The sequence below is a fragment of the Sapajus apella genome, unplaced genomic scaffold, assembly GCF_009761245.1.
Source record: "Sapajus apella isolate SASKATOON/1434 unplaced genomic scaffold, GSC_monkey_1.0 scaffold171, whole genome shotgun sequence".
Taxonomy (NCBI): domain Eukaryota; kingdom Metazoa; phylum Chordata; class Mammalia; order Primates; family Cebidae; genus Sapajus; species Sapajus apella.
This window is the reverse complement of record NW_022437111.1, coordinates 1,986,764-2,009,220: the sequence shown is the minus strand read 5'-3', so window position 1 is coordinate 2,009,220 and position 22,457 is coordinate 1,986,764. Positions and strand designations below refer to the sequence as shown.

Here is a 22,457-nt window from a genome sequence, read left to right as displayed (position 1 = left end):
TTTTTTTTTTTTTTTTTTTTTTTTTTTTTTAGTAGAGACAAGGTCTTTCTATGTTGTCCAAGCTGGTCTCAATCTCCTGAGTTCAAGCAATCCTCCCACCTTGGCCTCCCAATGTGCTGGGATTGCAGACATAAGCCACAGCATCTGGCCTATGTAATGCATATTTTTTTCAACCCTACAACCTTCCCTTTCACATTTGTATTTTCTGAAATGCAAAGTCATTGGGCCTGGATGCTCCTCTTGTTTTCTCTACTAAGAGAGGGCACAGTACGGGATATGGTTCAAAGAAGTACCAAAAAAATCACCATAGGGATAGAGGTGCTTCCTAAGGAAGGGCATCTGGCTCCTTTACAACCTGAAAAGATTAATATATGTGGACACTATTCTATGCCCCAACTCTAGCAATGGGCTTGCATTTTCCCCAAAACATGTGGATCAAACACATTTGATGCCATGGGGCTCTGAGGGACAAGTGCAATGTAGCAAAGAGTATATAGTTTAAAGACAGACAGACCTAGGCCTCCTTGTGCCTCAGAATCCTTTGTTCCATCACCAAACTAGAAATGGTAGTACCCAGCTCACATAGTCGTTGTGAAAATCAAATGAAGTGTTACGTAAAAGCTTAGGAAAGGCATTAAAATTTTATTTCTCTACCTCTATGACACTCAAAATGCAGAGAAATCTTTCTTTTTTATTTTTTTCATTTTTTTACTGAGATGGTTCAGTTTCCGTAGAGACTACCAGAAAATTGCCAACACCGACTATATTTCAAGTCATCATGGCAGGGTATTGGGGAAAGTTTTCAATTAGCAATAATTGCACCTCGGACAAACCTCTGGCTACGATACTGCCACTGTGCAAAGCTAGAAATCTCTCAATCTAGGAAAGTCAGACAAACCCCATGGAGGATAAGGATCCTGTTACTGTGTATAGGAACAGAGAAGGGTAGGAGAACAGGGCATCTTCTATCACAAGGCAACTAATGATATAGCTAATTTGATCATTTTGGGGGAACACCAGTTGGCTTCTACTTAAGGTGATCAATCAACTGTCCAAGTTTGCCTGGGACTCAAGTGTTTTCTGGGACATGGGACTTTCAATGCTAAACCAGAAGAGTTCCAGGCAAATCAGGACAGTTGGTCATCCCACTTACCCAGACATGATTAGACTATCAAGAGTTCCAGCTTGACCCTTATCTCAGTGAGAACAATTTCCCCCACATATACAACAAAAGGCTGAGATGTGATTTGTTTACTGATGTTAGGCTTTTTCATCTTCCCCCTTCCTTCCACTGCCAGACTTCTCTGGAGTGGTCTCCACTCACTGTGCCTTTCTGCTCTGCACATGTTCTCTCTCAAAGTCACTCATCTAGTATAGTTCCAGAGTCTGGCAGAAGAGCTTTAAATAGCAAATGGGGGTGGGGGGCAGAAACCCAGCATCTTTATTATCTCTTAGAGAGAAATTTTCAAGTAACCTCAAAGAGCTGGAGAGCAATAAGGCTGTACCACAAATGTTTCCAGCTTCAGTAACACTGTTCCCAAGAACTGCACTCTATAGTGCTGAAGGGTAAGAAATGATTGAGCTTAGAGTTAATCACCAGTGTCCCTCCAGCCAGACACATACCTGCTGCTGGGGCAGAGCTCTCACTGCACATGGAAGCACCCAGAACTAACCAGCCCTTCTTTTCCCTTCCCAGGAACTGAGCTCTACTTAATGACAGAACAGGCTGACAAATATGAAGTTAGACATTCCTGGAGCTGGTAGCTTTTATCATAGAGCCTTATTCCATTAGTGATTTTCCCCCTCTTTCCCATCTAAAAACCAGCAGAGGACTCTGAATTATCCAGACTTTGTCCTAATTAGTGAATTTTCTCTTCTGAATAAAAACAGATAGTTGGCTGGGCATGGTAGCTGACATCTGTAATCTCAGCACTTTGGGAGGCTGAGTTGGGCAGATCACCTGAGGTCCGGAGTTCAAGACCAGCCTGACCAACATGGAGAAGCCCCAACTCTACTAAAAATACAAAATTAGTCAGGTGTGGTGGCACACACCTGTGATCCCAGCTACTCAGGAGGCTGAGGCAGGATAATTGCTTAAGCCTGGGGGGCAGAGTTTGCATTGAGCTGAGATTGTGCCTTTGCACTCCAGCCTGGGCAATAAGAGTGAAACTCCATCTCAAAAAAAGAAAAGAAAAGAAACAGATGGTCACATTCTCTCAGACAGGACATGCCCTGCCAACAGTGGAGTGTATGCTTAATAGCTTTTCCTTCCTCTAAAAGCAAACAACTTCAGCAGTTTTAAACTGAATCAGTGTTAAAGGGAAAAAAAAAAAAAAGCAAACAACGCATTTTCAATGGCCAAGGGTCTCACTGCACACCTAAAATGCCACACTTGCTTTGGTAAGAGCTCTTTGAGGACCTCCCACAAGCAGTGGCATTGTCATCCTTGTTCTTAACTTTGCAGTATCATTTGAGGCTATAGCTCACCCTTTCCTTTGCATCTGTGTCAACATAGTCCTGACTCTTTTAGCTCTCTGGTCTCTCTTTCTCTGGTTCTACTTCTTCCTAATTTCCCACAAAGCCACCATACTTGGCTATGAACTTCATGGCTCCAATTTCTATTCCGTGCTTTTACTTCCCTGCTTATGGCTTCCTCTCTCACTTGTAAGTACATACTTCTCAAATCTGCATCTCCACATTCCAGTCCCTCATCTTCCTATCCATGTGATCTATCATCCGCTCAAGCAACTTGTATTAAACTTTCAGGACCCATCTTTCATCTCCAAATTTTTCCCTCTTTAGATCTTATTAGAGACAGAATGCTTGTTCTCGGGCACTGCAAAGAGAAATTAGCATTCAGACAAAAAGTTTTCTTAGCAGGCAATTTTACTTTCTGCAGAAAGGGTACTGCTCATCAGCCATCTTGCCATAAGAGTACAATGAACAAAGGAAAGTCAGGCATATTTATTCTTTACCTATTGGGTCTTTACTTCTGTGTCTGATCTCCATTTGTTGAAGCTGCACAATCTAAACCGAACTTGAGACCGGGTGCGGTGGCTCACGCCTGTAATCCCAGCACTTTGGGAGGCCGAGGCGGGTGGATCACAAGGTCAAGAGATCGAGACCATCCTGGTCAACATGGTGAAACCCCGTCTCTACTAAAAATACAAAAAATTAGCTGGGCATGGTGGCGCGTGCCTGTAATCCCAGCTACTCAGGAGGCTAAGGCAGGAGAATTGCCTGAACCCAGGAGGCGGAGGTTGCGGTGAGCCGAGATTGCGCCAATGCACTCCAGCCTGGGTAACAAGAGCGAAACTCCGACTCAAAAAATAAATAAATAAATAAATAAACTGAACTTGATTGTCTAACAACTTAAAACTTTTCTAAATAGGTAAAGGCAACGGAGAACAAAGGAAAAGAAAAAGTGTAAATAAGGAAGGGAGAGAAAATTGCTTGTGAAAGGACTTAGAAAAGTAATAACATAAATATCTTGGTTAAAGTACAAAGATATATAATGTACTACGTGCCTATGAGCACATCTAGCACAAATATCTTGGTTAAAGTACAAAGACATAGAATGTACTATGTGCCCGTGAGCATGTCCAGCACAAATATCTTGGTTAAAGTACAAGGACATAGAATGTATTTATTCCTTTATATCTAACAGCTACATAGGATAGGGCTTAACAAAGAGTTACTAGTAAAAAGCAAGAAGGCTTTGAAGACAGTTAGTCTTTAAAAGAAACTATTATTTCTAACATTTGGTATTACTAGTCTTTAACAAGAAGGGAAACTTTAAAGAGGAATTTTTTACTTTCTACAGATCTCTATTTTTCTCAAAAATTATAGCCAACATTCTTTCTTCCTGGTTCAAAATTTTGGCATCAACTTTGATTCCTTTTTTACCATCCCAGCCAGAAATAAAAATGTTATTCTCCCTTTGTAATGCCTTCTCTGTGTCTTATCTTGACTATTTTTACTGTCATCAGTCTCACCCATCCAAGCCTTCATCATATTCTCTACACAGCCGTTTTTAACTCTAGGTCTTCCTACCCCATTTATCCCTCCAGTACTCTTAGTTAACACCTCAATTACAGTGTTAAATGGCTCCTTACCATATACCAAATAATTCCAGATGCTTTAGCCTAATATTTTAAAATTTCCACAGTAAGTCCATAATGGACTCTTTTTTTCCAAAAGTGACCTGGAATAAGGCAGGGGTCGACTTGCACATTACGTTGCATGTTAAGAGATCAGTAGCTGGATTCTTGAACCTGTGAGAATCTAAGAATCTGCTCTGGAACAGGACACTCTTTTCTGGCAGCAGTTAGGACATCAGGGTAGAACCCTCATAAATGAAATTCGTGTCCTTATAAAACAAGCCCAAGAGGGATCCCTTGCATCAATCTGCTGGCATCTTGATCTTCAATTTTCCAGTCTCCAAACAGCTTCTGTTGTCTGTAAGCTGCTCAGTCTAGAATCTTTTGTTATAGAAGGCTGAATGGACAAAAATGAACTGTGATGGAATCAAATAGGATCCAGCAGGAAATGTGTCCAATTGTTGCCAGAAAAGAGTGTCCCGATCCAGACCCCAAGAGCAGATTCTTAGATTCTCTCACAGGAAAGAATTTGAGGCATTCAAAGAGCACAGTGAAAGAGGAAGTTTATTGAAAGTTTACTGGAAACTACTCTGTTAAAGATTAGGGCATCCTCAGCAAAAGGAGGAGCCCTCTAGCTTTTGTTAGTGTCTCTACTTATAAGAAACTATAAATAGGTAAATTAAACTTGGAATGTGCAGACATGCTCTCGAATGTGCTCACTAAAGGTAGCGGCTGTCAGTGTTGTCAATGACCATCAATCCTTTAACCTCAGCTTACTCGTTAACATTATCTTTAAGTAAAGAGGGCTGCACTTTCAGGAAATCTGGATGTTCTACAAGCTTGGTGGGAGATTTTTTTAGACGGAATTTTGCTCTTGTTGCCCAAGCTGGAGTGCAATGTCGCGCTCTCAGCTCACCACACCTCTGCCTCCTAGGTTCAAGCGATTCTCCTGCCTCAGCCTCCTGAGTAGCTGGGATTACTGGCATGCACCACCCTGCCCAGCTAATTTTGTATTTTTAGTAGAGACAGGATTTCTCTCGAACTCCCAACCTCAAGTGATCCACCCACCTTGGCCTCCCAAAGTGCTGGTATTACAGGTGTAAGCCACTGCACCTGGCCTGTGGGAGATGTTTTGTCTGGCCATAAATATTCTGTAATTATAAGTGGTGGTCAGCTTGGGATGTGGCTATTTTCAGACTGTAAGTATTAAACTTATACATGCCTTGTGAGTGCCTCACTATTCACTTAAAGATGAAATCATTCTGGTCACGTTTTATTAAGCCAGAGGCCTGGTAAGTAGGGGTTTCTCTAACACATTTCTCCCTTCTGTCATGAGTGAACCCCTAATTCTAAGGGACACTGAAGGACAGAGGTCAGTCTTCTGCAACCTCTTCTTGCTGAGAAAGGTCATTGATGTTAATTCTGCCTAACTTTAAGGGAACTGTCATGGCTGGCAGGGGCCTTCACCAGAGGTATTTTAAAGCTGTTGCAGTTGACTAGAGAAGCAATAGGTCTATAGGTTTGTAGGTCACTCATAAATCGATATCCCGAAACATAGAAACTCATCAAATAAGAATATAGCTGTGATTATAAATCATGATATATGAGTACCATATGTTGTGAATTAAGGATTAATAATAAGAATAGGACCGAGTAAACCCTACATTCCATACAAAACATGCAGCAATAATAAAATACACAACATAAAGCTATGCCTATTCCAATTATTATAGCCAGGGTGACAAAAAGAACTTTTTCCACCATGATGGCCCTGACCCAAACCATGATGCTAGCCATTATCTAAAGACAGTATGGGAGTAGAGATGAGATAGTTTTAATTTGTTGATGCATATCTGTAGGGCCAAAAAATATTGTCTGAGTTATTTGGGATATATATACAATATTTACTTCTGATAATAGGTTCCTCCCTGTGCTGCACTCAGAGTATCTAGTGACATTCTGTTCTGCATGACAGCCTTACGCATATAACATATTTCAGCATTTATAAAAGATACACCTTCCAGGCTGTTACTTAAGGCCTATTGGGTAACATTGGCAATGGCCTCAACATACCAAATAGCATCTTCTAATCCAATAGATGGCAGGAAGAGTGAGGCCAGGTGATCACACCCATGAAAAATGGATCTGGTCCACATACTGGTTATGTGGAGAATGTTGGCTGGGTTGGCTTTTTTTTTTTTTTTTTTTTTTAAAGACAGGCTTTCACCATGTTGGTCATGCTGGTCTTGAACTCCTGACCTCAGGTGATCTGCCCGCCTTGGCCTCCAAAGTGCTTGGATTACAGGCGTGAGCCACCATGCCGGCCTTTTTTTCTTTTTTCTTTTTTTTTTTGAGACAGAGTCCCACTCTGTTGCCCAGGCTGGAGTGTGGTGGCATGATCTCAGCTCACTGCAACCTCCACTTCCCAGATTCAAGTGATTATCCTGCCTCAGTCTTCCAAATAGCTGGGATTACAAGCGCACATCACCACATCTGGATAATTTTTGTATTTTAAGTAGAGATGGTGTTTCACCGTGTTGGCCAGGCTGGTCTCGAACTCCTGACCTCAAGTGATCCACCCACCTCAGTCTCCCAAAGTGCTGGGATTATAGGCATGAGCCACCAGGCCCAGACTGGCTGGCTTTTTATATAGTCTTTGTCCAGTGACCTGGAGTTAAGTTTCATGTACAATGTCCTAGCCACCCAGAAGGCAATCATGGCAAAAGATTGGTGCCACATATCCACTGAGTTCCTAAGGGATGCATATCAGTTGAGTTTTGGTTGTTGTGACCAATTGGCAGCAGATAAGTCCATTTGTTGCAGGACTATGGTATGTTGGCATTGTCTTGCAGGAATCTATCCCATGACACAAGTAGCATTTGTCAAAGCATCAAGGGAGTGATTCCATTGTTCCTAACACAATGGGACTACCTGACAGGTATCCCGCAAAGGTGGTTAGTCACATAAAACCAACCCAAATTTGAAGAAATCATTCTTTAAGACTGGAGTTTTCAAGCTTTTTAGTTTGGATGTTTGTCTTTGGGTTTAGAAAGGAGGTGCCCAGTGCAAGAACCTTTTCTGTGGTCTCATTTACTGAGGATGGCTTCCTCTGCCCAGAATTGCTAAAAGTGTTATTAATTGGCCATTGGGTTATATTGTTCCAAGTCAGGCCAGATATTTGTGCTCCTGTCCATTGTTTAAGGTTCTCTAAGTATGTCTATACTTAGAGACATATATCTAAGCATGTGCCTGTGTGAGGGATATCCACCAGGGCAAGCCTGAGGTGCTGGAGGAGGGCAGTAGCTCACAAATCCAGCAAGCGGACATCGGCATAGTCCTGTGACGATTTTAAGAAAAGATTTGAACCTAGTGAAAAGATGGGTAGGAGCCCCAAAACAGATAAGAATATAAGAGAAGCTATGTTCTATAGTTATATCCTGTAAGGGCATAGATATTGCCTACCCATAGCTGGGACAGACTTATACCAGTAAAAGTAAAAGATAACCAGGAGGAGGATCAGGAAGACTAACCTTGCCCTCAACCTTATCCAGAGCATCACTTTGTAGTAGGAAGTTCCCAGGGATTTCTCCTGAATAGGAAGCGTAGACCTTCTACCAGCTCACAAAAGTAGACTACATTATCAAACTGGGTGTTGGTAGCTCATGGGGCTTCATAAGAAACAGGTTTAATTTAAGACAAATGTACCCAACTGTGAATTCCTTGGAGTTTAATTGCTCTTGGAGTGCTCAGAGAACTTGATATGATCCTTTCCACACTGGGAAAAGCTGGTCTGCTGGAGATCCTTCTGTTCAAGTCTTTAGTAAGATTAAATACCCTAGTTGAACTGAAACAGAATTTTCCTCTCATGTAGGGAGGGAAAGCCTTTTGTATCCATATTCACACAGTGCATTTTGCATTTGTCCTAGATTGATGACATAGTTTTGTAACTAATGATTCATTTCATCTATTAGGAGATTGGCAGTTAGGATGGGCCTTCCATATATTAATACAAAAGCACTTAATTATAAGTTTCCCTTTGGAGCAGCTCAAACCTGCCTTAAAGCTACAGGCAATAGAGATAGTCAGGTCTCTGATGTTTCCTGGCAAAAATTTAGCTAGAATCCTCTTTGGCTTGTGATTAACCCTTTCCACCTTTCCAGAGGACTGGGGTCTCCCTGCAGAGTGAAGATGTTGTTGGATTCCTAATGCCAAGGATAGGTATTGGATTATGCCTGCCGTGAAAAAGGAGCCATAGTTACTTTGCAGTCTTTCAGGTAACCCAAACTGAGGATTATTTCTTTTAATAAACATTTAGATATGCCAGGTGTGGTGGCTCATGCCTGTAATCCCAGAACTTTGAAAGGCCTAGGCAGGCGGATCCCCTGAGGTCAGGAGTTCAACACTAGCCTGGCCAACATGGTGAAACCCCATTTCTACTAAAAATACAAAAATTAGCTGGGCGTAGTGGTGCATGCCTGTAGTCCCAGCTACTTGGAAGGCTGAGGCAGGAGAATCGCTTGCACTTGGAGGCAGAGGTTGCAGTGAACCGAGATTATGCCATTGCACTCCAGTTTGGGCGACAAGAGTAAAAATCCCATCTCAAAAAAAAAAAAAAAAAAAAAAAAAAATTAGAGACCTCTAAAGCTCTTTTGGATCAAGTGAAAGAAAGTCTTTACCTAACCAGTGAAGGTAACGACAAACACCAGTAAATATTTGAATCCCCTGCAAAGAGGCATTTAAATAAAATCTAGTTGCCAGACTTCACCCAGATTGGTTTCTCTATGTTGGACAGGTTTAACTAGAGATGAGGGCAGTGATTGGTTGTTTGGGTTAGTTTGGGCACAGAGCTTGCAGGCTCAAGTCACCTGTTTTAGTGTCTTGAAAAGTTTTTCGCATAAACAAATAAGATATCAACTGAAGGCCGGGTGTGGTGGCTCACGCCTGTAATCCAAGCACTTTGGAGGCCAAGGTGGGAGGATCACCTGAGGTCAGGAGCTCAAGACCAGCCTGACCAACATGGTGAAACCCCGTCTTAAAAAAAATAAAATAAATTAAAAAAAAAGATATCAACTGAAATATAAAGAATCCCTTCCCTAATGAGCGGAATTATGAAAATACTTAACTATTCTCCATTGATCAGCACTTGGAATTAGTAATTTATTACCATTAGCCAGCCACAGGGGTCCTGGGCCGAATTGTGATCCCTGGCACATTTTCGTTCTTCCTTGGAGCATTCTGCCTCAGCTATATCTGGGGCAGTGGGCACCAGCATGCCCATAAGCTGAACTGGCTCTTTTAGTGCAGTGGCCTTGGCTGCCACATCTGCAAGGGACATTTCCTTTTATAATATCAGAGTCTCCCTTTTGATGTCCTCTGCAATGAATTACAGCCACTTCCTTTGGCAGTAAAACAGCATTTAACAAGCTCAAAATCTCTGAATGACGTTTTCTGGGGGAGGCCTTCATAGTCATCAGTCCCCACTCTTTCCAATTGTTAGCATGACCACAAAGCATTAAAAAGTCATACTTGGAAGCATCATAAACGTTAACTTTTATGCCCTTTTCAAATTGCAGAGCCCTAGTAAGGGCAATTAGCTCAGCTTCCATCTGTAAACCATTCTGCCTCAGGACTGTTAAGGGGCTCACCTCTTAAGTCTAGTCTGCTAGAATAAATTTCCTCCATAACCTGTATGCAGGAATTGTTTGGAGCGTCTGTGGACTCTGGCAGACAAGCAGCTGGATTCACTTAGCAAACTTTTAAGAGTTATGTCTGGCGTATCTAACAGTAAGTCTTGATGTTTTAATAAACATCTTCCCATCATCCATTGGTGCCCTTTAACCTCTAGGACACACACTTGGTGTGTGGTCAAAACCTCCAGGTTCTATCCTAAAGTTAGTGTTTTAGCTTTGTCTGCCAGAAGAGCAGTAGCTGCAACAGTCCTAAGGCATCCAGGCCATGCAGAAGCCACATGGTCTAGTTGCTTAAAAAAGTAGGCTACTGGCTATGTAATATTCCCCAATTTTTGGACAAGAACATCCAAGGCCATACCTTGCTTTTTGGCCACATAAAGGAAAAATGGCCTAAGGCTGGAGCAGAGCTCAATTTCACTTTGAGAGTATTGAAGGTTTGTCTGCAATTCTCATTCCAATCATAGGGTTTTAAATCTGTCCTTTTTAGAACCTCATATAGAGGCTTGGAATGTTTGTCCAAATCCAGGCATCCATAAGTGGCAGAACCCCATCATACCCAAAAAGGCCCACATTGGTCTGAGGCTATGGCTTGGGTGCCAGAGGTTAAGATATATCCCAAATTAATTCTGGAAGAATGCTATAAATAAGAAAAAAAGAAACTAATAGTAAATAATTTAAAAATTATATAAAAAAAGATATTTCCCAAATGCTTGACTTTCTGAGTAGAAATCTGAGCCTTGTGTGATGATACCTTATATCTACTAGTTCCCAGGAAATTTAGCAATTTAACAGTAGTATTATCTGAGTCCTCTTTAGTTGGGCTAGCAATGAGCAAATCATCTACATACTGGATAGTTGTGCCCTTTTGCAGTTATAGATTCTTAAGTCCTTAGCTAGAGCATTTCCAGACAGTTATGGGCTATCCCGCAACCCTTGAGGGAGAACTGTCCAGGTTAGTTGTGAGGTTGAATGAGTATCTGGATCAGACCATTCAAAGGCAAACAGAGATTGTGGATCTGAAGGCACTGGGTGCAGAAAACGCATCCTTATCTACCTTTTTTCTCTCCTCAGGGGACAGGAACAAAAGTAACACTTGTTTGCTTTATGATCTCTGAAGGAGAGTGGCATTTCTGGGCTTACCTGTCAATGCCCGTACAGCTATGAGAAGACAGGGCCCCAATATGCTGGGCCAGAACAAAGTAAACTGCTCCTGTACTGAATAAGAAATTAATAATCTTACCTGCCACTTCAAGAGTCACCTGAGGCTCCTCCAGAGCAATGGCTAATTGTCCAACAGGAACTGAGGTGTGAAGTCTCCAGCCATCACTCTTGGGTCTGCTGGGCCATTATGGGTTCAGGAGCCAACAGCTCTCTTGGGGGCAAAAGGCATTCCCTCTTCCAGTGACCAATCTTCTTACAGAAAACACATTGGTTTACACCCAGGGCACAGTGGCCCAGACTGGGGCTTTCTGCCTGCTTGCTTCCTCTGGCAGGGCTTGGGGGATAAGGCGCTGGCTCTGAAGTGGTGGAGAGCTCAAGGCTGCAGCTAAAAGCTGGGACTTTGGGGAGGTTTGGTCATTGAAAACTGTAAAAGTCGTCTAAAAGCTGATTTATGGAAGTCCAGGGGCCTAAGGTTGCTTTTATATCTTTCTGCAGATATCAGAAGCAGACTGGGTTATAAAATGGACTCCTAGCAATGCCTGTCCCTCCTTGGAGTCAGGTTCAGTGTTAGTATATTTCCTCAAGGGCTCAATTAACTGTCCTTGGAACAAGGCTGGGTTTTCATCCTTCCCGAGTAATTTCTCTGACTTCATCATAATTAACAGTCTTTATCACACATCTTCTCATTCCTTCAAGGAGGCAAATAGTCATATGGTTTTTCCTCTCAAGCTTCTTGCTTCATTTTTTTGAGACAGAGTCTTACTCTGTTGCCCAAGCTGGAGCACAGTGGCAAGATCTCAGCTCACTGCAACCTCCACCTCCCATATTTAGGTGAGTTCTCCTGGCTTAGCCTCCCGAGTAGCTGGGACTACAGGCATGTGCCACCACATCCAGCTAATTTTTATGTTTTTAGTAGAGATGGGGTTTTACCATGTTGCCCAGGCTGGTCTCAAACTCCTGACCTCAGGTGATCTGCCCATCTTGGCTGCCCAAACTTACTTCCTCTTGATAACTCCAATTTAGGTCCCAGTTAGGCACCGCTGTGCCTCCCACTGGATGGATGTCATGCCCGTGGTTGCAGGCTGCCACTCCATCTGCATATGCTTTAACAGCTCCCATAATATGCTGCTTTTCTTCCACTGTGAAGCAGGCAGACAGAAGTTTGTGCAAATCTTGCCAGCTTAAATCATATGTCAGTGTTAGTCTCACAAATTCATCTATAAATTTTCCTAGATCGTCTAAAAACCAGCTGAATTTTTCCTGGCATAAGGCTGTCAGATACAGAAAAGCATACATGTGCCCACAGAGTGCCCCTGTCACCATCTGCCACCTCCTGAAGAGGGCAAAGAGTCAACTTTGCCAGCTGGTAAGAGGCCCCGCTCACAGTGGTACTGGTGGGGCTAGGCTCTTTGGGGAATGGATGTAAGACAGGGCTTGAAGGGTAAGGAGAAGGTCATGTCAGGACATCGGACATCCCCAAAGAACCAGTAGTGGTTAATAGTAGTTTGGACACTTCTGGGGAACTAGGAGTCTGACTTTGTTCCTCTGGAGCACTTGAACTTGCAGCAGGGAATGCGGCACCAGCTAGGCAAAGCCTGGGATTAAGAGGTATTTGCATTAAGTGGTCATGAATTATGTCTAGTCCCTCATTTTTCTTTCTTTCTATCAAGCATATACAAGCGTGTTTCAAATCCTCGCTAACCATTAGGAAGGCCTGCACATAGAGTATTTCTCCCCACTTAGTTTCCCTTCTGCAAAACAAATCAAGCCGAAATATAGTGAGTTAGGAGCTGTTGTACCACCTGAGGTCCACCTTTCTGGTCCTCCCAAAGGATACTGAGGCCAGTGTTATAAAAAAAAAAGTTTATCTTAAGCCCATCCAGTTTAAATCTTTCCCAGTAGGTTAAAATGCACCCTAGCATTGAGCTTTTCAGGTAGATACCGCCACATTCTCCAAGAGGACTGAGTGCCAAATACTCCTTGTCAGCAAGATTGCATTGCCTCCAGCCAAGCTCCACTAAAAGGAAGTTAGTGCCAATTTGGCCAAGGGAGAAACTTCTGGAGCCCATTGAGTCCCCTTGTTTATATCAAGATAATAAGAACAAGTAAGCAGACCCATGGTTGCCTGAGACAGTGCCACAAGGAACCCAGCAAAAAAAATAGATGTTGAACCAAACAAGAGAAATGGGCAAGCTATAACTTGGGATTCCCTGACAGAACTATTTCAGGTCAAAGATGATATTCTGGGTCTAGAAAGCAGGGCCCGGCAGATGAAAGATGATCCTCTGATTAAGAGACAAGAGAAAACTGTTAAGGAAAAGTCTCCTGTCCTCCATTCTGGGCCTAATTGTTTGCAGGGACAGACATAAAAGAGGCTTTTGCTTACAGGGCATATTTAATCTTGTCACATATGGCTGTTAAATACCAGACTTTAACTTGTAACTGCAGTAATGGAGGAGTTGTTGCCCATCTCTTCCAATAAGTAAGGTACAAAAAGACTAGATTCCCAAGAGACTTCTTGTTTCCAGTGTCCCTCAGACAAGTGGCAAATTGAGTGAGACGAGAGGCAAGGAAAGTAAAAGCTAAACTGTTTGGTGGCCGGGCATGGTGGCTCATCCCTGTAATCCCAGCACTCTGGGAGGCTGAGGTGGGCGGATCACTTGAGGTCAGGAGTTTGAGACCAGCCTGGCCAACATGGTGAAACTCTGTCTCTACTAAAAATACAAAAAACAGCTGGGCATGGTGGCAGGTGCCTGTAATCCCAGCTACTGAGGAGGCTGAGGCAGGAGAATTGCTTGAACCCAGGAGGCGGAAGTTGCAGTGAGCCGAGATCGCACCATTGCACTCCAGCCTGGGTGGCAGAGTGAGACACTGTCTCAAAAAAAAAAAAAAAAAAAAAAAAGCTAAACTGTTTAGGCCACCCTTCCTTTCTGTGGCAGCCTCAGGGCTTCTGTGAAACAAAGGCAGCAAGCCAACAGGAGACAAGAAGCAGGAGGATCAGGCCAGCATCAGAGAGCACAATGTGGATTACTACCAAGGAGATAGTGGCAAACATCTCATAGGGCTAAATCCATTTTCCCAAATAAACCCTGGTGCTTGTAACCCCTTGAGCCTTGGGCCTCTGACCCAGGTAGTAGTGGACAAGCATTCTTTTCCCCCAGAATGGCTTAATGACTCTAAAATGAGCCCCGCTTACCCAAAGTCAGCCAATCGATGCTACGCAGACTGTTTTCCTTCGGAGTGGGAGTTTCTTCTTCTTGTCAATCCTCATACGAGGACACCAGAAAGATGTTGCCAGAAAAGAGGATCATGATCCAGACCCCAAGAGTGGGTTCTTGGATTCTCACGGGAAAGGATTTGAGGCAAGTCAGAGTACAGTGAAAGAAGCATGTTTGTTGGAAACTACTGTTACAGGCTATGGCATCTGCAGCAAAAGAAGGAATGCTCCCTCTTTTGTTAGTGGCTCTACTTATAAGAAACTACAAGGCCTGGTGTGGTGGCTTATGCCTGTAATTCCAGCACTTTGGGAGACCGAAGCAGGTAGATTACTTGAGGTCAGGAGTTTGAAACAAGCCTGGCCAACTTGGCAAAACCCTGTCTCTTCTAAAAATACTAAATTAGCCTGGCGTGGTGGTGCACACCTGTAATCCCAGCTACTGGGGAGGCTGAAGTGGGAGAATCATTTGAACCTGGGAGGCGGAGGTTGCAGTGAGCTGAGATGGCGCCATTGCATTCCAGCCTGGGCAACAGAACAACAGAATGAGACTGTCTCCAAAACAGAAAAAAAATACCATAAGGAGCTAAATTAAACTTGAAATGTGCGGATGTGCTCACTAAAGGCAGTGGCTGTCAGTGTTATCAGTGACCATCAATCTTTTAAATTTTTAACCACACCTTGCTCATTAACATTATCTCTAAGTAAGTAAAAAGGGTTGCACTCTCAGGACATCTGGAAGTTCTGCAGGCTTGGTGTGAGATGTTTTGTCTGGCCATAAATATTCTGTAATTATAAGTGATGGTCAGCTTGGGATGTGGCTATTTTCAGACCATAAGCATTAACCTTACAGGTGTCTTGTGAGTGCCTCACTATTCACTTTAAGATGGAGTCACACTGGTCACGTCTTATTAAACAAGAGGCCTGGTAAGCAGGACTTTCTTGAACATAATCACCTCTTGAAGGCCCCATGACCAGACACCCTCACACTGGGAATTAGATTTCCACATTCTAATTTGGGGGGGGACACAAACATTCAGACCATAGCACAGCCCAACCCTCTCAGCCACCCTACTCTGTTCCTCTCTTTCTCTGTCTTTAACAGCTTTGTTTATCTTCTGCTGGGTCCTAACCCTGTTTGATGCTCCTGCTTGGGACTTCTCACCTGCCCCCTGACTAGGGCTATTAGGAGCATAGAGCACTCTACCGTTATTCCTCTTTCACACTCAGTAGCATGTAACAAAATATCACATGTATACCATAAATATGTACAAATATTATGTAACAGTTAAAAAATTTTGGGCCAGGCATGGTGGCTCATGCCTGTAATCCCAGCATTTTGGGAGGCCAAGGCAGGTGGATCACAAGGTCAAGAGATCGAGACGAGACCATCCTAGCCAACATGGTGAAACCCCATCTCTATTAAAAATACAAAAAAATTAGTTGGGCATGGTAGCAAGCACCTGTAATCCCAGCTACTTGGGAGGCTGAGGCAGGAGAATCGCTTGAACCCAGGAGATGAAGGTTTCAGTGGGCTGTGATGTGCTATTGCACTCCAGGCTGGGCAACAAGAGTGAGGCTCTGTCTCAAAAAAAAAAGCTAAAAGAGAAGAATTATAATGTTCCCAACACAAAGAAAAGTGTTTTAGGTGATGGATATCCCAATTACCCTGATTTGATCATTCCACATTGTATACAGGCATCAAAATATTACATGTACCCCCAAATATGTACAACTATTATATATCAATAAAATGTTGAATAAACAAAAATATTAAAAATAACTATAATAGATATTTTGAGTACAACTGGAGAAATGTGACTATTGGCATTTTATATATTAGAAAAGAATTTTTAGTTTTCTTAGGTAAGGCAATGTTATTATAAGGCTTTATTCTTAGGAAATACAAGCTGAAGTACTTAGGGATAAAGCATCTTACATCAACAACTTATTTTCAAGTGGCTCAGCCAAAACTGTGTGTGTGTGGTGGGTGGGCAGGGATGGGGGGAGACAGAGAGAGACAGAGAGGAGAGAAAGAGAGGACACAAAAATGGCAAAATGTTAGCAATCATTGCATCTAGCTAAGTATATTTTGGTGTTCATTGTATATATTCCTTCACTTTTTTTGTATATTTGAAATGTTTTTTCTTTTATTATTTTATATTTTTGATGATTTGTCTTTGGAAGTAAAAAACAATATTTAAAAATTTTTTTTAAAGTTGGGGGAAATTTTATTCACAATGAATTGGCAAATTCTAATGTAACGTAAAAAAAAAATTTTTTTTTTTAGACAGGGTCTTACTCTCTCAAGAACCCACACTGGAGTGCAGTGGTGCCATTACGGCTCACTGCAGCCTTGACCTCCTGATCCTCTCACCTCAGCATCACTCTTTTTTTTATTGTTTATTTTATTATTATTATTATTATTATTTTTTTTTTGAGACGGAGTTTCGCTCTTGTTACCCAGGCTGGAGTGCAATGGCACGATCTCGGCTCACCGCAACCTCCGCCTCCTGGGTTCAGGCAATTCTCCCGCCTCAGCCTCCTGAGTAGCTGGGATTACAGGCACGCGCCACCATGCCTAGTTAATTTTTTGTATTTTTAGTAGAGATGGGGTTTCCCCATGTTGACCAGGATGGTCTCGATCTCTTGACCTTGTGATCCACCTGCCTCGGCCTCCCAAAGTGCTGGGATTACAGGCGTGAGCCACCGCGCCCGGCCTATTATTTTTTTTAAGACAGGGTTTCACCATGTTGGTCAGGCTGGTCTTGAACTCCCGACCTCAGGTGATCCACCCGTCTTGGCCTCCAAAGTGCTTGGATTACAGGCATGAGACACCACACCCGGCCAGCATCACTCTTAAGTAGCTGGGACCACAGGCATGCACCACCATGTCCAGCTAATTTTTTAACTTTTTTTTAGTAGAGATAGGGTCTCACTATGTTGCTCAGACTGGTCTTGAACTCCTGGGCTCAAACAATCAACCCACCTCAGCCTCCCAAAGTGCTAGGAATACAGGTGTGAGTCATTGCACCTGGCCAAATTTTAAACTTATGGATCTGGATCTTCTGACATTTGGATGCTAACCTCCCCACTCCTTCACAGACTAACACAGTGCTGAAATTATGTTACAAATTCTCTAGACCAGATAATTGCAAACTGGCAACCTACAGATCCTATTTGGCCAGCATTAATGTTTTCCTTGGCACAAATAGAGTGTTGTTTTAAATTAAGTTAGTTGCTAACATTTAAAATTCAGAGGATTTTTATTTTGATATATTATGTAGTAAAATCTTTTGCATTATGATGTATTATATAGCAAAATATTTTGCATTATGATGAAATGTAAAATACTACTTTATAATAGCAAACGTATAGATCACTCCTTATGAGACAAGCACTGTTCTAAGAGTTTCATGTATATTTAGCTCATTTACTCCTCACAACAGCACTATGGGATAAGTGCTATTATTATCTTCTCTCTACAAATGGGGAAACTGATGAGCAAAGAGGTGAAGTAACATTCCCAAAGTCTCAGAGCCACTGACTCATAGCGCCAGGGTTGAAACCTGTCCAGTCTGCCTTCCAACCACTAAACCATATCACCACTCACAAAAGTCCTCATCCCTACTGTTTCTGGAAAAACCAGGTCTGGCAACACATTCCCATATGGCATCAATTAACCAGAGCTAGCTGAGAAATTTCATTTCCCTGAAGGCAGGGCATTTTCTCTTTCACTTGCCAGGCTTTCCACTCAATCGACCTCTGGGACCTTTGGGGTTGTGACCTCTGCTCTAGCCACAGCACAGCTGAATATGCCAAGGGGAATGGCATGTTACAGATATTTCACAGATGCCTATACACTGCCCCAGACCAAGGGAGATGTCAGGCTGACCTCTAAGTGGACAGGAAGCCCCAGTGGAAGAGAAGATTAGAAGGTAACCTATGCCAGACTGTGGGTAGAAAAGTGTTTAGAATGCCAGGATAATTGTCAGCAGACAATGGAGAAAAGTTACAGGAAGCAGAAGTTACACATTCCATGGTTGGTAATATGCCCCATCAGAGGGCAGTGGGGGTCAGTGAAAATAGCATGGGCCAGCATGGCCTGGATTGCAAAGCCGATTCCATCACTTAGCAGCTGTGTGACCTTGGACAAGTTACTTACCTTCTTCAAGCTTCTGTTTCCTTGTCTCAAAAATGGGGGAAAAAGGCACCTCCAGGATGGTGGAAGGAATTAAATGAGACAGTGTGTGAAGTCTCTTTAGCCCCTGTTAATATAGATAACTTAACTGCTTTTCTTACTAATCATTTATATTCATATTTTCCCCTAGAGCTAAGAAGCAAGAAGAAATTGGGGCGCCATGGTAAGCACCAGGAGCTTATTAGGGCTTCACATTGAGAGGTCCAGGTCTTTTTTAATTTAGCCTGTAGCCCAAGCAGCTAGCAGACTTGTTCTTATGGTTTGTATAATATTTATCAGCTTTTTTCCAAACCAGAGATGCTGAACAGAACCTGGAAGAAACTGATGCAGAGTAAGGGGAAAACAGAGTTGAGAAGGATTTTTGAGCAAAGAATTTTAGTGAAAATTTAAATAAAATAGTCAAAAAGCCAGTAATAGTCTAAATGGTTAACAGTTCCTTCATTCAGCAAGCACTGAGTACTCTCAAAAGTCCAGGCCCCATGCCAGATGCTTGGGACTTTGATGCGTGCAAAACCAGACATGGCTGCTGTCCTCCCAGCCCGCCTTCTGGTGGTAGCTGATTAAATGATAGCACACCCATATTCCAGAATGTTACACTGCCATTATAAAAAAAAGTTTGCAAAGAATAACTAATAAAACAATCTAGTCTCAAAAAGCAGGATGAGAAGTCATATTCATAGTGTTATCTGTATGATATATATCACCTGTAATCCACAACTCAAAAATAACCATTGTTAACAATGTAGTCCACTATATTCAGTTCTTTTTTTCCTATTCTAAACACATCTACTCCAAATATACAATAAACTATAGTAAAAAGTAATTATAGTTGTTATTTCTGGATTGCGGGATTGTGATTTTCTACACATTTCAAGGTTTCTGTAAAAAGCAGGTATAAACAGGAAATATGTCAATTAAAACACAGTCACAGATATGCATAGAGCTTCTCCTCAGTATCCATTTGTTTTCTTTCCCCTGTCCTTGGTGTCTCCAGGGGAAAGCACGCAGGCCCTCACCAGGGCAGCACAGGCATTGCGAGGGGTGCTTCAACCGTCACTGCTACGTTCCTGTGGAACCCAACATCTCCTGCCTGGTAATAAGCTGCCACTTGCTCTGTGGTGCCACCTTCCACATGTGCAAAGAGGCAGAGCACCAGCTCCTCTGTCCATTAGAGCAGGTTCCCTGCCTCAACTCCAAATATGGCTGCCCCCTGTCCATGTCCCGCCACAAGCTGGCCAAGCACCTGCAGGTGTGCCCCGCCAGTGTGGTCTGCTGCTCTATGGAGTGGAACCGCTGGCCAAACGTGGACTCTGAAACCACCCTTCATGAGAACATTATGAAAGAAAACCCCAATGAGGAGTGTTTGGACACAGCCCTGGCCCTGCAGGACCAGAAGGTCCTCTTCAGATCCTTGAAAATGGTGGAACTTTTCCCAGAAACTAGAGAGGCCACTGAGGAGGAGCCAACTATGAATGGTGAAACCAGTGTGGAGGACATGGGAGGAGCAGTGGGTGGATTGGATGTCAGTTTGGTACCACATGATTTGTCAGCAACTAATGAGGAGATGGCAGAGCTAAGTCAAGAAGAACGGGAGATGCTAGCCAAAACCAAAGAAGGGATGGACCTGGACAAGTTTGGCCAGTGGGAAAATATTTTCAGTAAGGAGCATGCAGCCTCTGCTTTAACAAATTCATCAGTGAGCTATGAGAACAAGAACAAGAATGGCCCAGAGAAAGAACAGATTTCCAGTGGCAATAGCATGGTTGAAGGAGAGGGCGTTCCCAAAAAGAAAGAACCACAGGAGAATCAGAAGCAGCAGGACATTCATAAAACCGTGGAAACCATGGGGCTTGCCCCTTGGCAGGATGGTGTTCTGGAAAGACTGAAAACAGCTGTGGATGCAAAGGACTATAACATGTATCTAGTGCACAACGGGCGAATGCTGATTCACTTTGGTCAGATGCCTGCTTGTACACCTAAGGAAAGAGACTTTGTTTATGGCAAGCTTGAGGCTCAGGAAGTTAAGACTGTGTACACCTTCAAAGTTCCTGTGAGCTACTGTGGAAAGCGAGCTCGACTTGGAGATGCCATGTTGAGTTGTAAGCCCAGTGAACACAAGGCAGTGGATACTTCAGATCTGGGGATCACTGTGGAGGATCTGCCCAAATCAGATCTCATCAAGACCACCCTCCAGTGTGCTTTGGAAAGAGAACTCAAAGGCCACGTCATCTCTGAATCCAGAAGCATTGACGGACTGTTCATGGATTTTGCCACACAAACATACAACTTTGAGCCAGAACAGTTTTCCTCTGGGACAGTGCTGGCTGACCTAGCCCCTGCCACCCCAGTGGGACTCCACGTGGAGCTCCACAGTGAGTGTGTGACCAGGAGACACAACAAAAGCAGCTCTGCCTTCACTTTCACTTGCAGCAAATTCTTCAGGAGGGATGAGTTCCCCCTGCACTTCAAGAATGTCCACACAGACATTCAGTCATGTCTCAATGGCTGGTTCCAGCATCGATGCCCTCTTGCCTACTTGGGATGTACATTTGTTCAAAACCATTTCCGTCCCCCAGGGCAAAAGGCAAAAGTAATCTATAGTCAGGAGCTCAAGACCTTTGCCATTAAGCCAGAGGTTGCTCCAGAGCTGAGTGAGGGAAGGAAGAACAACCATCTTTTGGGCCATGGAGGAAAAAGTCAGAATTCTCTAACCAGCCTGCCCCTGGAGATTTTGCAGTACATTGCTGGGTTCTTGGACAGCGTCAGCCTGGCCCAGCTCTCCCAGGTGTCTGTGCTGATGAGGAATATCTGTGCCACTTTGTTACAAGAGAGAGGGATGGTCCTCTTGCAATGGAAGAAGAAGAGGTGTTCCCATGGAGGCTTCTCCTGGAGAGTCCACAGAGAAGTGAGTAAACACTCATTTATGTAGTAATTGGTTCATTCAACAATTTTTTGTTTCATTTTTTAGAGACAGATTCTCTCTCTGTTGCCAGGCAAAAGTGCAGTGGCTCAATCGTAGCTTACTACAGCCTCAAACTTCTGGGCTCAAGTGATCCTCTTGCCTCAGTCTTCCAAGTAGCTGGGACTACAGATGTGCATCACCACATCTAACTAACATTTATTTATTAATAGTTTTGAGATGAAGTCTCGCTCTGTCGCCCAGGCTGGAATGCAGCAGCGCTATCTCAGCTCACTGCTACCTCAACCTCCTGGGTACAAGCAATTCTCTCACTTCAGACTCCTGAGTAGCTGGGATTACAGGGGCATGCCACCACAACCAGCTAATTTTTTGTATATTTAGTAGAGATGGGGTCTCACCATGTTGGCCAGACTGGTCTCGAATTCCTGACCTCAGGTGATCCTCTCGCCTTGGCGTCCCAAAGTGCTGGGATTACAGGTGTGAGCCACCATGCCCAGCCACATCTGACTAATTTTTAAATTGAGATGGGGTCTCACTGTATTGTGCAGGCTGGTTTTGAACTACTCAACTCCTGACCTCAAGTGATCTTCCCATTTTGGCCTCCCAAAGTGCTGAAATTACATGTGTGAGCCACTGCACCTGGGTGTAACAAATATTTTTCATGAGTTGTTTGTTTGTTTTGAGACAGGGTTTCACTCTTGTTGTCGAGGCTGGAGTGTAATGGCATGATCTCAGCTCACTGCAACCTCCACCTCCTGGGTTCAAGCGATTATCCTGCCTCAGCTTCCCGAGTAACTGGGATTACAGTCATGCGCCACCATGCCAGGCTAATCCTGTATTTTTAATAGAGACAGGGTTTCTCCACGTTGGTCAGGCTGGTCTCAAACTCCCGACCTCAGGTGATCCTCCTGCCTTGTCCTCCCAAAGTGCTGGGATTACACTCATGAGCCACTGGGCCCAGCCTTAAGGAGCTTTTTATGTGCCAAGCACAGTACTAGGCACTGGTAAGACTGACTCAAGGAAGTCAGTCTAGTAGAAAAGACAGAGTTATAAACACGTAAATAGCAATGCAGAGGATAGAGCCTGTTCATCTGTATATGCGTGCTGAACATCTTCTGTTTGCTCACAACATCCATTCTCCATTCTTCTCCACCCTGTCTGTCCCCTGGGA

At 43.3% G+C, this 22,457-nt stretch overlaps 1 protein-coding gene and 1 non-coding gene across 6 annotated transcripts in view; one reads left to right on the top strand and one right to left on the bottom strand.

Moving 5' to 3' along the window:
- The window catches only part of FBXO40 (F-box protein 40), a 36,472-nt gene that overhangs the window by 8,084 nt on the left and 5,931 nt on the right, over nt 1-22,457 (top strand). For 2 of the 5 annotated variants that reach the window (XM_032267680.1, XM_032267681.1), the window contains 2 exons: nt 18,497-18,529; nt 19,361-21,271. In XM_032267680.1, the coding sequence (XP_032123571.1) occupies nt 18,527-18,529; nt 19,361-21,271 (1,914 nt within the window). In that variant the 5' untranslated portion in view covers nt 18,497-18,526. The other 3 variants (XM_032267683.1, XM_032267682.1, XM_032267684.1) reach the window with 3 other exon arrangements.
- LOC116542684 lies at nt 726-865 on the bottom strand. The gene has a single exon (XR_004265320.1). It is a non-coding gene; the product is annotated as a U4 spliceosomal RNA (small nuclear RNA).